Source organism: Vombatus ursinus, unplaced genomic scaffold (genome assembly GCF_900497805.2).
Source record: "Vombatus ursinus unplaced genomic scaffold, bare-nosed wombat genome assembly UNPS02014181.1, whole genome shotgun sequence".
Lineage (NCBI taxonomy): Eukaryota > Metazoa > Chordata > Mammalia > Diprotodontia > Vombatidae > Vombatus > Vombatus ursinus.
The window spans coordinates 932,225-948,536 of NW_020953959.1; the positions used below are offsets into that span (position 1 = coordinate 932,225).

At 46.7% G+C, this 16,312-nt stretch overlaps 1 protein-coding gene across 1 annotated transcript; it reads left to right on the plus strand.

Moving 5' to 3' along the window:
• The first annotated feature begins 2,069 nt into the window (after window positions 1-2,069).
• On the plus strand, window positions 2,070-11,481 carry MRPL35 (mitochondrial ribosomal protein L35). Its single transcript, XM_027860438.1, has 4 exons — window positions 2,070-2,168; window positions 6,477-6,672; window positions 8,166-8,310; window positions 11,148-11,481. Exons 1-4 carry the CDS (start codon window positions 2,132-2,134, stop codon window positions 11,334-11,336), a joined length of 567 nt encoding a protein of 188 aa, XP_027716239.1. The 5' UTR covers window positions 2,070-2,131; the 3' UTR covers window positions 11,337-11,481.
• Window positions 11,482-16,312: the final 4,831 nt, after the last annotated feature.

The window sequence follows — 16,312 nt, forward strand, 5'->3', positions numbered from 1 at the left end:
ATGAGTGGGCACTAGATCGTGAAGGGCTTTAAATATCAGAAGAGTTTGTATCTTGTCCCAGAGACACTATGCAGCCCCTAGTCATGAGCAAGGAAGTGACACGCCCAGACCTGAGTTTTAGAAATATCCATTTAACAGCTTATGTGGAGGATACATTGGAAAGAGAAGAGATGCACTGGGGTGACAGTCTAGTGCAGGCCTTGGGAGTGAATGAATCAGCAGTGATGGCTTCTGGAGCACTCAGCCCACAATGGGGCTGGACAACTGGTCAGGAGATTACGGGGGGGACGCTTGGCTGGCACTGGAAGTGGGATTCTGTTGCATTACTCATACTCAGTTTCAGATTGGTCCCAGGATGTGAGGGAGGAGCACTAGCAGGAGAAGGGACCCTGATCACAGTTCTAGGACAGAAGAGTGTTTGTGGTCTCTCACAGACCAGCAGACAGGCCAGGAGAGCACTGACCACAACTCTCCTTGGATCATACCACCTTGGAAGAACTGAAAACTTACAGACCTCCCCCCAGAACTAGCTCTGAAAACAGCAGCACAAAAAACCTGAAGCTTGGGACAGGGCTCCCTCTACCCCAGGCACAGATCCCAACTTTAACATAAAGTTAATATCAAGAAATAGGCTAGAAAAATGAGCAAAAACAAAAACAAAACCAGAACCTCATCTTAGTAAGTTATTATGGTGACAGGGAAGATCAAAACATAAACTCAGAAGACAACAAAGTCAAAACAGCTCCATCCAAAGCCTCAAAGAAAAATGTGAATTGCTCCCAGGCCCAAAAAGAATTCCTAGAAGAGCTCAAAAAGTATTTTAAAAATCAAATAAGAGAGTGAGAGAAAAACCTGGGAAAAGAAATGAGACTGATGCAAGAAAATCATGAAAAACGACTCAACAGCTTGATAAAGGAGGAAAGAGAAGAGATGGAAAGAGAAAGGATATTTAGGAGTCTATTGAAATAGTTTGGGCAAAAGTTGAGAATGTGGTGAGCTATATGAGTGGAGAGGAGGGGACAGATATGAGAGAATTAGAGACAGAATCTACAAGATTTGGCATCAATTGGATCTGGATCCCAGTGGAAGTGAGAAATAGAAACACATGGCCATTCTGCCTAATAAAGGCTACCCAGATCTTTTATACCTGATTTAGTTTGTAACAACCCAGTGCATTTGCCCCTCCATAATTCTTAATGATTTTTGGCTATTTGGCTCTCTACCTAGCTCCTGATACGATTTCAAACCAACCAAGCTCACCAAGTGAACAGCCTCTCTTCCTTAATTCCCAATGGCCTTGTAGCTGTCTCAGAAGGCCTGGCTAGACAGCGGTTTATCTAAAACTGTGTTGCAAAAAATCGACCAATTCTCTCTGGGTATTTATTAGGTTATAGTTCAGGCTTTGCATCTTATTTGCCTTCTTTCTTAGCCCAAGAGCTTCTAGAACACTGACGCCGTAGGACAACTAAGACAGTTTTGCCAGTGGATAAGGCGCTGGACCTGGAGTCAGGAAGACAGCAGTTGGTACTCTACCTCAGAAAGGTACAACCATGTCACCCAGAGTGAGCGGCTCATGCTCTCCAGGCCTGAGGTTCGTAATCTGTAAGTTGGGCCAAGGATAGCTACAGCCCTAGCCTAGGGAGTCAAGTGAGGTCATCTATTTCTATACATGGCCAGCCCTTAAAGACCTCCGTAAAGGCCTGTAATCATCATAAGAGGTTATTCCCAGAGGCAGATTTAAGGATCAATGGAGCTCTGTGCCAGGTTATGTGCATGGGGCAGAAGGAAGAGATTCTGAGTCAGAAGCTGGGGCTGGCCACTAACTGAGGTCCTCCAGACCAAGTCAGTGTCCTCAGCGGCACACCGAGGGGGCTGGGCTGCATGGCCTCTAAGGGCCCTCTCTGGCCTCCAGTCTATTCTCCCTTCCCCTTTCCTCCCTTCCGCGCCTTTCCTCTCTTCTTTCCCCTCCCTCCCTCCCTCTCCTTTACTGTCCTTCCCTCCTCTCTCCCCGCCCCTGCTCCCTCCCCCTCCCTTCCGGTAGCACAGGCCCCACCCCCGCCCCCTCCTCCCTCGCCTTCGCCCCGCACCCGGTATTTTGGTCCTAAGTGGCCTCCGTAGGGGCAGCGGGAACATGGCGGCGTACGCTTTGGCTGCACGGGCCGCCGCAGGTCAGTGAGAAGCCCGGGGCTGCGGGGTGGGAGCACCTTGCGGGGCGCGGTCGGATGCGGTGGGAGCGGGCAGGCTGGGCGGGGCCTTCCTGGAGTCACCCCGCTTCTCTCATCGCCCGGTTCCCCGCCCTCCCCCCATCCTTATAGAGCGAGGCCGAGTCCTCCACTCTGCCCCGCATGCGCAGTTCCTTGCCCTCCCCCCTCGTTGTTAAAGGGGGACGGCCGGGGCGGAGGGGGGGAGGGGAAGCGTGACTTAGGCTCCTGGGTAACGCGCCCACCTACCCCGAAAGATAGTAAGTGTAAGAGAGATCCTCGTTTTACAGATGGAGAAACTGAGGCTAGGGGAGACAGAAAATGTCTTCTAGTCTACAAGCAACCATGAAGCGCCTACTGTGTGCAAGGCCCAGCCATAGGTGCCTGGAGGCAGAGGGTGCTTAAGCCTGGGGACCCTCAGCCCGCAGTCCAGCGCCTGCAGCTCGGGACTCCCGAAAATGTAGAAGAGAGAAATAGATCTGGCCCCATGGTTGTGTAGGTGGGGGAGGGGGGAGAATGAGGATGACGTCAGGGTGTGACCCCCCGCAGGGAGGGGGATGATGCCCAGTGGGAGGTGCCCCCGGGTCATCCTGGTCAGTGTGTCCTAAGGGCCGGTGGTGAGACCCTGAAGCTGCCGGTGTCCATCTCGGAGTCCTCTTCTTAGAGGTCACCACTGAAATCACGGAGGCTGACAAGGTCACCCAGGGGAACAGTGTAGAGAAAGAAGAGAGCCTTAGGACACCCCCAGGGAGCGAGTCATGGGTAGAGACTGAGAAGGAGGGCGGAAACCCAGAGAGGGGAGGGCATCCAGCAAGAGAGGGGGTTCAAAAGGGCTATAAAAATGTGCATACCCTTTGACCCAGCAAAACCACTTCTAGGGCTGTATCCAAAGAGATCATAAAAATGGGGAAAGGACCCATATGTACAAAAATATTTATAGCAACTCTTCCTGTGGGAGCAAAGAATTGGAAATTGAGGGGATGCCCATCAATTGGGGAATGGGTGAACAAGTTGTGGTATGAGAATGTAATGGAATACTGTTGTGCTATAAGAAATGATGAACAGGCTGACTTCAGAAAAACCTGGAAAGACTTGTATGGACTGATGCTGAGTGAAATGAGCAGAACCAGGAGAATATTGATAGACAATAACAGCTATGTTGTGCAAGACTAACTTTGATAGACTTAGCTCTTCTCAGCAATGCAAAAATCTAAGACAATTCCAAAAGTCTCATGATGGAAATGCTATCCACATCCAGAGAAAGAACTATGGAGTTTGAATGCAGATCAAAGCATATTATTTGCTTTTTTTCCCCTTCTGTGTTGTTTCCTCTTCCTTGTGGTTCCTCCTATTGGTTCTAATTCTTCTTTACAACATGACTAATGTGAAAATGTTCAATAGGAATGCTGTGTAGAGCCTATATCAGATTGCATGCCGTTTTGGGGAGGGAGGGGGAGAAAATTTAAAACTCAAAAGCTTATGAAGTGAATGTTGAAAACTAAAAATAAATAAAGAAAAAGAGGGGTGTCAGTGATACCAGGTACTGCCTAGAGGTCAAGAGGGGGGAGTATCCAGCAAGAGAAGGGTCAGAGATGCCAGGTGCTGTTGAGAGGTCCGGAAGTGTGAGGACTGAGAAAAGGCCGGCAGCTCTGACAATTATACAATAGATCATTGCTAACTTTGGAAAAAGAAGGTTCTGGTGAGTGATGCTAGAAATCAAATACTGCAATTGATTTAGAAATTGGTTGATTCCAGTAGCTCCTTATTACTTAGAAGATTATAGATTTAGAGGTGGAAAGGCTCGGAAGTCATTGAACCCAACCCCCTCATTTTACAGATCAGGAAACCAAGGCACGGAGAGTTTAAGGAGTTTTCCCCAGGGTCACTCAGATATTAAGTGTCTGAGGTGAGATTTGAATCCAGGTCATCTTGACTCCAAGCCCAGGGTTCTATCTACTTCATAACCTGGTTGTCTGTCTTCCTTCTTGTCTCAGCTAAAATCCCATTTTCTACAAGAAACCTTTTCTAATCCCACTTAATACTAGTGCTTTCTGCAATGCAAAACGTATGCTTGCCAAAAAGACTGTTTTGTGGAGAACTCACACAGGACAAGTGTTCATTCACATGGTAGTGAGAAGTGATACGAGGACACTCTCAAGGTCTCTCTTAAGAACTTTTTTTTTTGTTTGGTTTCCCCCCCCCCCTGCTTTTTAGGCAATTGGGGTTAAGTGACTTGCCCAGGGTCACACAGCTAGTAAGTGTCAAGTGTTTGGTCTGAAGCCGGATTTGAACTCAGGTCCTCCTGACTTCAGGGCCGGTGCTCTATCCACTGTGCCACCTACCTGCCCCGAGAACTTTGGAATTGATTGTGTGACGTGGGAGACACTGGCACAGGACTGCCCAGCGTGGCATGCCCTCGTCAGAGAAGGTGCTGTGCTCTATGAGCAAAGCAGAATTGAGGTAACTCAAGAGAAACGCAAGATACACAAACTTAGAGAATCCACCCCAGAGGTTCACAAGGACTATTTGTGCCCGACCTGTGGTAGAGCATTCCAAGCTCATACTGCTCTGACCAGCCTCAGTCAGACACACTGTAACTGGCCTGTAGCACTGTGATGTCATTTTGGTCCTCTTCGAGAACAAAGGACAACCAACCAACCATTGCCACTTTGTCCTGTTGATATCTTGTACCTACAGTGAGCTTCTTGAGAGCAGGGACTGTTTTTGCCTTTTTTTGGTATCCCTGACACTTAGCACAGTGCTTTGCACATAGTAGGTGCTTAGTGGAAGCTTACATTCTTCCTTCCTTGGCTCCATGCTACCTTTCTAGGCTGATTGTACATCACTCTCCTTCACGCACTGTGTGGCCCAGCCAAACTGCCCTCTTTACCATCCCTCATACATGACATTCCGCCATCCCTAACTTTGAATAGACCATGCCCTGTACCTGGAACATGTTCTCCCACCTCCACATTCTACAATCTTTGTCTTCCTTCAGAGCCCCCCTCCTCGTGTCCGTTTTGTGCGTATTTGTACGCATAAGCTTTTTGAGGGGACGGACAGTTTCACATTTTTCTTTGTATCTTTTATATCTAGCACACAGTAGGTTCATGATAAGTGCTTTTTGGTTAATTGGGAGAGTAATTCAGGAAAATAAACCAAACCATTGGCCATGTCTGACAGCAGATGACTCATTCCTCACGTACTTACGCCCATCCTCTGTAGTGGTGATTGGCTGCTATACTGACCTTACAGCGTTACTCTCCTTTATGGTATTGCTGCCATGTAAATCGTCCTTGGGCTTCCTAAGTTTCTCCTCATTCTTTATATTTATCATCTCTTGGATACTCTGCATAGTGCTTGGTATTCATAAGGTCCCCAGGTGATGGGGACCCACCGTTTCCAGTTCTTTACAACCACAAATATGCGGAATGATAGCACCTCCCTCCCAGGGTTGTAGTGAGGGTGAGATGAGATGATATTTGTCCAGGCTTTGCCATCTTTAAAGTGCTCTAGAAATGTCAGCCTGTGTGATTATCACGAACCCTCTCTCTGAGCTCCCTAGGATAGATGTCCACCAGTGGTAGTGCTGGTGTGTTCGATTTGGTGAGGACCTTGGGGTCATTCCAAATGGTTTTCCAGACTAAGTCACACACAGTTCCATCACCTATGCCCTGGGTACTTGTTTGGTCGTGGCCTGTCCAACCAAGGCCATCTCTGGGTTTGTTAATCTGGTAAGTTGGTTAGCCTGAGCTTTGAATTCGTATTTCTCTTATTTAGCGCTTTGGAGCATTCTGTCACATGTGGTTGTGTGTAGTTTGCATTTCTTCCTTTGAAAACTGCCAATTCAAGGGGCAGCTAGGTGGGACAGTGGCTAGAACACCGACCCTGGAGTCAGGAGGATCCGAGGTCGAATGTGGCCTCAGACACTTACTAGCTTTGTGACCCTGGGCAAGTCATTTAACCCCAATTGTCAGAAATGAAGGAAGGAAGGAAGGAAGTTGTCTTCATATATTTGGACCACTTTATCTATTGGGGAATGTTGTAATAATTCTCCAAGGTTGTAAGTTGCTTGAGGTTAGTGATCATGTATCACACATTTCCTGTGTTCTCCACCATGCTAAATGGCCATAGTAAGAACTCAGTAAATGTATGATGATTGTTGGGTACTTAATGCTTTCTTGCAGCACTTGGTAATTTTGAGCCTCGGTTTCACGTAAACACCTTTCACAGCATTATCTTAATGATCACCTGTCTTTCCTTCTCTGTTCACAGGAATCATTCGACCCCTGAATATTTTGGTTTCATCAGCCTTCCGAAACTGTTCCAGCCCTATGCGCCTGGTTTCCACGCTGTCTGGACGACCTCTCAGCTACAGCTACGTTCAGGCATCGCTGGCTTCTCCTGCTGCCAAACGCGTTCCACCCATTAGAAGTCTGGCATGTGGGCACCCTTCAGCAATCCTTAATAGGTACAGTCTATTTCAGGAAATATCAATTAGTTAAGCAATAACTCAATCAGACAAGTAAAATTCTAAAAGAAAAGATAATTTTAAAAACTAATGTGGGAACAGTAATGATTCTCTCTATCACTACCTGGTTTGTATTATTTTAGGTCTTTTCTTACTGTGTATGGAAACGGGGAGCTATCAGCCACAGAGTGATGCTGGGGCAGGTGTTGCCAGATAGCAAAGGCCAGCTTTCTGAGCGCAGGTGGTTGTGACACACATTGGGTACCTTCTTCAACACGGGTGGCCAAAGTGGAGGGTTAGCTCGGCCGACTTGTGGATGTTTTCCACATCACAAAATAACAATAGGTGCTCTTCTCTAACGTCCCTGATGTGTGGATTATTTAACCTCCGGGGGAAGGTCTGCAGGAATGGGGATCCCACTGCCCTCCTGGACAAGCTAGTCCGCTTTTACACAGCTCTGGTTTTTAGGACAGTTTCTTGGCATCAAGCCATGATCTGCCCCTCCGTGCCTTCCTCCCGCTGTTCTAGTACTGCGCTCGGGGGCCACGCAGAGCAAGGCTCATCCCCTTCCACGTAAGCCCTTTAAACACTTGAAGATCGCGGTCGCCTCCTCCCTTTGTTAAGCCCTCTGTCCTCTGGGCTGACCATCCCCTGCGTCTGTAACTGCTGTTGTGTGGCGCGGCGTCTGGCCCTCTGAGCACCCTCCTTCACACCCATTCCAGTTTACTCATTGGAGAGGCCTTTCTTCCTCGTTGTTTGTACCTAAGAATTCCACTTTTAAGAACTTTCCATCCTCCTTAGGCCTGCAGTCCTACTGAACTTTTATTTGAACTCTGTGAGAGGTGTGCTCAGAATCTAGCATGCATGGTATTGCCAGTTTTCCTCTTCTTTTCTATCATGTGCTCTTAAGATGGAGTGATTATTTCCTCAGAAGGCTCCTGTCATTTTTACCTATGTGGCTGTTTCCACCTTCATGATCAGAATCAGGTCCAGAAGAACAGCGTCCCTTCCCAGCCCGTTACCTTTTGAAGAATGCGGTTTTGAAGGCAGGTCAGACATGAAGCAGCATCCCTGCTTTTGGCAGAGAGCGCGCCCCCAGGTGTCTGGATAGTCGAAGGCCCCTTTTATAGCCGGCTCGACCTTGGTGCGGTGTGTGTGAGATCTCCACCAGGACCAGTAAGAACCACCTGCCTATTGATGCAGGACAAGGGGTCATTCTGTCTGGAACAGCAGAAGAGATGGGTCGGTCCTTCCATTCCCATCATTCCTCACCTTGCTTGGAATGGTGCACCTTGTGAATTACAGGATTTGGGAACTTAAAGAGAGCTCTTTTACAGACAAGACTAAAAAGGCCACAAGTTCACTCTCATGTCAGTTTCTTGTGCTGTTTGACTGATTTTTTGGTGCACAATAAAGTGCTTGCTCATCTTATCACCTGAAATGCTGGTGCAGTTGGCTTTCAGTGAAGGTTGCTTGTTTATTTCATCTTTCAGCGTCAGCCCTTTGCTTCCAGCCATCCTACGACCGCCAGTCAGAACTTTAACCTACTGCAGTTTGAGAAAAGGGAAACGGAAATCCGTCAAAGCCGTGCTCTTCAGGTTTCTGCGACTACACTGTGGTCTGTGGGTGAGGAAAAAGGTGAGTGTGCCCCTCGTACTGTGCGTAGAGAGACGTGCTCCGGCCGGGTCTGCTGTGTCTGGTCTCCATACGCTGCTCTTAACAAAGTGAGCCTTATCTCTCTCAAGTAGATTCCACAGAGGTGAGATTTGAACCCAGGTCCTCAGACCCAAGCCAGGGCTTTTTGTACTGGACTGTTGCTTTCTACTGGCAACCAGGTCTGATAATGGTATCTTCTGTACAGACCAAGCACTAATTCAACTTGAGTCTGGGCATTCTTTTTTTTTTTCCCCCCTTTGTGAGGGAATTGGGGTTAAGTGACTTGCCCAGGGTCACACAGCTAGTAAGTGTCAAGTGTCTGGTCTCAGGCCAAATTTGAACTCAGGTCCTCCTGACTCCAGAGCTGGTGTTCTATCCACTGCACCACCTAGCTGCCCCTTGGGCATTCTTTTAATTGTCCATTCTTTGCAGACCTATTTAATAAAGGCTGACTGTGTGCAGAGCACAGTGCCCATGTCGGAAGGTGCAGCAGGCTGATGCAGGAGGGCCCAGGCCCTGCCAGAGAGCACCTGAGCGAGAGAGGAGACCCATCAGATTGCACATCTGCCGTGGTGCAGCTGCCCCTCCTCCCCCTGCTTCCCATTTCCCATCTCCTTCCTCCTATCTCCCTCAAAGGGCCCCCTGCCCCCGCCCTGACTTCAGAGCACGACCCCCCTCCCTCCTGCTGCTGGTTTGTTTGCTTGTCTGCTTGTCTTGGAATGACCTTGCTTAGTTTTGTCCATGCAGCCATGTCTGTCCACATGTATGTAGTGTCGCACAATGAGAGGCCTCTGAGCCGCACCTTCTGTGGTCATCTTTGCAGCCCCGGCATGCTGCATGGGTGGGCCCTTAACACACGTGTGTGGGATTGGACAGAAACTGCGGAGCCATGTGTAAATGTGAACTCAGAATTACTGTTTAACTTGCTGGCCTCTGTTTTTATGGTGAGACTGACTTTAAGAAACGCTGCCTTTGTATAAAAGTCCAGGTGTAGGAAGGAAATTAGATTAGAAATTAGAAATTGGATTCCCCTTCTTCTGCAGGATTCTTTACAAAAGGATTTGCCATAGGGTTGATTCATGTAAGTGGCAAATTTTTTTCAGTGCTGCATTTAAAACATTTATTTTATGTACCTCCTGTCAAGAGCCTCGGATACAAAGGCTTGTATACACTGACGTAAGCCTTGGCCCACTTATTTTCCTCATTATTTGGTGTAAAAGTTCTTCAACCCGGACCTTCCGGCAAGCTCTGAGGCTGGTAGGCCACCTCTTTGCCTGGAGGGGCATGGCATATGCTTGTCTAATTGAATTTGGAGAAAACTGCCAGGTTTGGGATGGTGACGTTGGTGAGGTTTGCTGTCCGTCCCTCCCTCGTGAACCCAGGTTTCACCGTGTGGACTCCACAGCTTGTCGGGCAGAGCGTTGCGTCCCAATGTAATTATTTTTAAGTGGTCAGATGGTCCCCTGTTTGGGTTGATGGGTGCTGTAGCCCCTTCCACCATGGCGCAGCTGAGCGCTCCTTCTGAGCCTCGTGGTGGGCGGCGTGCGTGGCCTCTTGGACCTGGTGCGGGGGAGGGAAGCATCCACCCTTGTGGTCACTGGTTTTAGCCAAGGTGTCTTTGGATCCTTGTCCTGGTACTTCACACACTGAAGCAGCTGATAAAGCGAGCAGTAAGAGTTTGGTGAAAACCGCCTTAAAATTTCCATCTTGATTCCCTTTTCCGCTTGGAAGTTAAGCTGTGTTTTCCCATAAAGATCACTTTGGCCGACAGGCAGGACTTCCCACCTGGTGGGACACTGCAGAGATGACGCGGATGTTCTTGGGGGCTGTGCAGCAGCACCCACTCGATACACACCTTGTGCCCAGGCCTGTTGTTCGGGGGGACAGGGCTCTCCCTCGTCTCGATGTCCTGTTGTTTGTTTCCCAGTCTTTTGGTTTGATTCCACGACCATTTCCCTTTCCCTCACCCTCTGACCCTCGCTTGTAACCCAGCAAAGCCAACACATTTCCTAGTATTAGACCGTGTCTCATGCTTGTATGGCGGAATGAGCATTTTGGCAAAAAATACTTGTTGGGTTTGGTTTTTTTCACTTCAAACATTTATTAAGATCCTACTCTGTGCCAGGTCCTGTATGAAGCCTGGGAATACAGAAAACAGCAGCTGCCCTGGGCATTATGCTGAAAGTCACTCCCTTTTAAAGGCAGATCGAGCACCATTCAAAAAGATTATGTCTTAAAACTCTGAATAGGAGAGTCCAGGGGAGCTGAAGAAGTGTTACACTTAGGATTCCCTCAGTTAAATGTTAAACTGTCTGTTCCCTGACATTCTGTTAGCCTGAGGTCTCCGTTCATTGTCATTTCCACCCTGATTCACCCGCTGTGGCATGTGTAGATCATAAGCAGGGGTGCAGAGATCCCTCAGGATTCCCAGAGCATCTGCTGAATTGTCACAGAGAGGTCACTGTGCTAGTTAGTGCTGGGTGGAGTAGACTGTCTTCTCTTCCTTCTTCTCTTCTCTTCCGTATTCTATGGTGGCTTACGTGGGGCCTCTCCCCTTTCTCTGACCAGGCCAAAATGGGCAAACTGCGATTATTGTTTGTTATGCGTTTTGGTGCCGTGCATGTTCCTAAGAAGTTAGGAGTGAGCAGATGACAGATACAGGACGGCCTAGAGAGAGAAGACGAGCCGGCGTGATGGCAGCCTGGTTCTTCCCATCACTTCTCCAGTAACTTCCTCGCCAGATGGAAGCAGCAGTGTGAGCATGGAGGTGTAGATAGTTGGGAGTCCATTTAAATACCTTCGTTGCGTTGTCTTAACAGGCCGGTTATAAGAAGAGGTTGTGGAAGAAGAAGCCCGCACGGAAAAGACGCCTCCGCGAACAGGTGTTCTGCAACAAAACACAAAGCAAACTGCTCGACAAAATGACCACGTCTTTCTGGAAGAGGCGGAACTGGTACGTCGATGACCCCTTCCAGAAGTACCACGATCGCACCAACCTCCGAGTGTAGGCCTGCGGACACGGGACGTTTGGGACAGGACGCGGGGGCTCTTCCTTGTGCATAGTTCTTTATATCTCCCCACAGAGATGAGTAAGACAAATGGTTTAAATGGCAACAGTACAATATACCAGAATAAATCAGACTTGGTGACAAATGGCTGTGTGTTCATTACATCGGACTTTGTGGGGAAAAAACTTTAGCAGAAGGTGATCTGTATATTAAATACCTATGGTATACCCAACATCTCGTTCTTGTTAACACCCGTTCATTGTATTTTTCCTTTCCTTCAGCAGTCGTTTATTAAGGGTCTGCTAAGGGCCAGGCACTGAGGGTTCAAAGACAGGATAAGAGGGCTCTGCCTTCACTGGGCTCGGATGCTCATGAGGGGAAGCAGCACATACCCAGGAAATTAAATACAAAGTATATACAGATAGGCTTCCTATAGAAGGTAGCCCTTTGAGCTGAGCTCAGAAGGAAGCTCAGGATTCTCTGAGAGAGAGAAAGAGGGAGAGCATTGCAGCCCCAGGGCACAGCCGGGGCAAAGGCGCAGAGAGAGGAGATGAGATGTTGGGCACAGGGTACGGGAAGAAGGCCAGTTTGGTTGTGATATAAAGTGCATGCAGAATGATGTGCAGTAAGCCTGGAAAGACAGGGTTTTAAAGACCACGAAACTAAGGTTTTGCTGTGAATATGATTTTGTTAATTCAGAACAAGAGGGAGGGGAGACACTTGGATTATAGAAGCTGAATTTTAAGATCTTCTCATTAAAGACCAATAGGGCATCTGATGAGCTGGGGAAATGCTTTGGAGCTCCATCTGTGGCACAAAAACCCTGTAATTGTGAATAAACAATATTGACTTTGCTCCATTGTACTAGCTCCTTGTCTGTCTTCACTGGACAGGGTTGTGGAGGCAAAGAAGTGTGAAAGAAACAGCTATTTGAGTAGCTTTCTCCATTACCATTTAGAGATTGCAGCGCATTTTTAAGAAAAAGAAAAGCATTCTGAGTTTAATGCCATTCATCCATCTTCATTTTCTCATTCTCCTGTTCATTAGAATGCGTTCCTCATTTTCCCAATGATAGAGTGTAAAATTAGGGTGAGTGTGGAGGAGTAACACATAGTCATGGCAAGTTTGGGGCAGGTACCTAGCAGACCCTCAACACGTACTTGCTGACTGAGTGGGAATGTCTCTTACAAGATTGGTGGGAAGGAGCTGGGTGGAGTTCTTGTTTGGAGCCCTTTAAAAAAAGTGTTGCTGGTAATGGCGGAAGGTGGGGAGGGATCTCCTTATCACACAGGAGCAGAGCTGAGTGGAAAGGTCCGAGGGAAGGGACCATTGCTAAAAGGGTGAGGCGAGAACCAAGATGATGTAGACCAGACTAAAACTGCATGAAAGGTTAGGCTGGGACTGACGAGTCCTTCAAACTAAGCGTTACACAGTGGAAAGGATATATCGTCACTGGAGGGTTGCTTTGGCTTCCCCTCTTCCCAGTCCAGAAGGTTGAGCATGGATGTGTCATTGAACAATGAAGATGGGTCAGACATTTTAAACTGGGACAGACTCTAGATTTGAAGCATGGTGGGTGGGTGGGTGGATGGATGGATGGGGCATTCCAGTGTCTGCTTTCTTAAATGTTTGGAGTTCATCCCACTTCTGAGTAACCACCAGTCCACAATTTCTCATGTCTTCTCTCCTGTATTTTCTCACCTCTGACCTCCCTCCCTGCTGAGGAGGTGGTCAGGACTGCTCCAGGACGAGGAAGAGCATTCCAGTGTCATCGTCTGCTCTTTCAAACCCCGAAGAAAGGAGGTTTGACAAGAGGCACTTTAAGAGTACTTTTATTTTCTATTTGATTCAGAAAAAGGAGAGGCAGAAAATTGCCAGCAAAAGCCACTGTTATCTAGAGCAGTGGTCTCCAAAGTTGGGTGTGTGCATGACAAGCCATCGGAGTATGGACCAACCGATGGGGAGATGTGTTGCACCCCACTCTCCCCATAATAGCCAATCATGGGGTATGTCTCCAGCACAGGCCCATCACCTCCTTTACCCATTAGTGCCCAACATTTCCCCCTGTTCTGTCTTTTCCCACTGCTAGAGAAGACCCTTCCTCAAACCCCCAACTTCCCCTCACACACCACGTGTCACATACTTGGTTATAAAAACTTGACCCAGCTCCCCAGCTCACTCCCCCCTCTCTACCAGTTGTGTGGACAATGTTGGGAAAACATGCAGATCCTTAGCTGCCTTCTCTGCCAGCTCTGTGCTCCAAGGAAATAGCTGCTGAGTAAGAATTTCACCTGCTTGGGTTTCATTTTCACTGAGAGGGATTAAGTTTCCAGCATTAAAATTCCCCTGCTTGGCTGGCTGAATGGATCTAATTTGAATAATTAATAATTATTCAATTATACTTGATAAAACATTCGCTGTGATTTCTAAAAAGTGAAATGATCACGCTCCTTAACTCATTCTAGCTTGTCCCGGTGCAAACAGCCATCTGTCAGTGTAAAGAGCTGGGGAATGATCGTGAAAATCTTCTGCGTGACACCCATTTCCTAGTGATCTCGAGGCAAAACACTTAATCATTTTTGAACTGGAGATAGGCATTTTTCTTTTACAAAAAAAGGCAAGTGTTGGACGTTGGCTGATCTTTTCTGTCGTGGCAGTTGGCTGTCGGACATATGTTCCCTAATAGATAAAAATAATCACAATCTGTCCGTTCAAGGTAAAGGGAGCATTTTAATAATGAGTGAGCAAGGAACTACTTTTTCGAAAGAAGCTCGTGCCATAGTGAGGCCTTTTCTGAAACTGGGTATGTGGAAATGTTTTCATCACTGTGATTTTGCTGCCGAAAACACGTGATCTGTAAGACCTCATCTCTGCACATTCAAACCTAGAGACAAACTTCTCTAACCTGTTTTAAAATCTTCCAAATGAAGAGTTTCAGTGGATTTTCAACCCACTTGTTAAAAACACAGAAATTCAACAACTTCTAATAAGATTGAAAGAATGATTGTTTGATGCCGGGGAAAGTGGAAATTTACTAGCCAAATTTTAAGCAAAACCTTTGCATAATTGTCGTTTAGTCGTGTCTGATTCTGTGACCCTATTTGGGGTTTTCTTGGCACAGATCCTGGAGCGGTTTGCTGTTTCTCTCTCCAGTTCATTTTACAGATGAAGAAACTGAGGCAAACAGGGTTAAGTGACTTGCCCAGGGTCACACAGCAAATAAGTGTCTGAGGTCACATTTGAATTCAGGTCTTCTTGATTCTAGACTAAGCATATGGCGCCACCTAGCTGCCCAGTAATTGCATAATTAGTAGATGAAAAAATAGTGTTTAGAAGGAGCACAGTGAAGGATGCTATCCTCTTTGTATTTATATATTTTTCCGAGGCAACTTAATGTGGCTATACTAGCCATTAAAACCAAGCCATATATTTAGAGTTTGAAGGGACCTTAATAGGCCAGAGAGTCCAGTTTCCTCATTCTACACATTAGGTGACTTGTCCAGGGTCATGCAGCCAGAAGTATGTGAGGCCAAATTTGAACTCAAGTCTTTCTAAATCCAAGACTGGCACTCTATCCACTATGTTACCTAGCACACATAGTTTTTGGTGGGTGGGTAATTAAATTCTTAAATGACTATGACATTCAAGATTTCTTAGATTTCCATCTGTACGGTATTTGAGTACTTAAATACATTCGGATAGTGACTTTTAAAAAATGACAAACTCGAAGAATGATGTTATGATGATTTTAATTGTTTAATGAGTTTTAAAATGATAAACTTGAACTATGCAGATAGCTAGGTGGCACCATAGTAGATAGAGCACAGGGTGTGGAATCAGAAAGACTCATCTTCCTGAGTTCAAATTTGGTCTCAGATACTTACTAGCTGTGTGACCTTGGGCAAGTCACTTAACCTCTGTCTCAGTTTCCTCATCTGTAAAATGGAGATAATACAGTGCCAGTGTTATTGTTTTCAGTTGTGTCCAACTCTTTGTGACCAATTTTGGGCTTTTCTTGGCAAAGATACTGGAGTGGTTTTCCATTTCCCTCTCCAGCTTATTTGACAGATGAGCAAATATATAAACCATTTATTTCCTTGTCTTTGTCCTGTTTCCCTGCCTCTTCCCAAGTGTCAGATCAAGACTACTGTTCCTTTGGCATGTGTCTGGTGTTACTTGGTTTTCCAAGCACTTTCCCTTGTCACCTCATTTTCTCTAAAGGGTCACCCTCAGAAAAGGAGAAGAGGAAGAAATGGGGCAAAGGAATCACTTTGTACGCCATTACAAAGGTGCCATAATTAGCCCATTTTTAGAGATGAGGAATTCTGTGTTAAGCCACTCAGCTACTTAGTGGCCAAACTTTGGGCTTCTGACCCTTTCCCACCATCCAGATACATCAGAGGAAAAAAATCAACTTTCCCTCATGCCCACTACGAAAAAAGAACTTTTTTTTAAAAGAAAAGGTTAAGACTTTATTTATTCAAGATGAATATATCAAGCAAGAAGTATAACAAAACAGCAGAACTTTTGCCTTTGGAATACTGTCATTGACATCGCTCCCAAGTGGTGTTTATTGTACTACTATTCTATGACAGGTTTTTCTATGCTGATTACAAGAAGTCAACTATCGTCAGTATGCACAATTAATCTATCAGCTGTTTCTCTGAGGGTGAATTGTGAGAGCATGAATAGTAAGTGTCCTTTGCCATTTCAAACACTGTGCCAGGTAGAGAGCAGTGGGTACCTGAAGCTAATTCAGAAGCAAACCCAGTATGAACCCCGGCTGGGGTTGACCAGCATTCTATCACAAGGACAAGGACGCTTTACAATGTAAAAACACACATTTCAAAGACCAGCTGAAGCTAGCAGGCGGCTTAGTTGAAACCTGGAGAAAGCTGTGCTAATCTGCCTCTCCCATGTTATAAGGATTAGACCACTGCCCCTTTTCCCACCCACCCCCATTCCCACTCCCACCA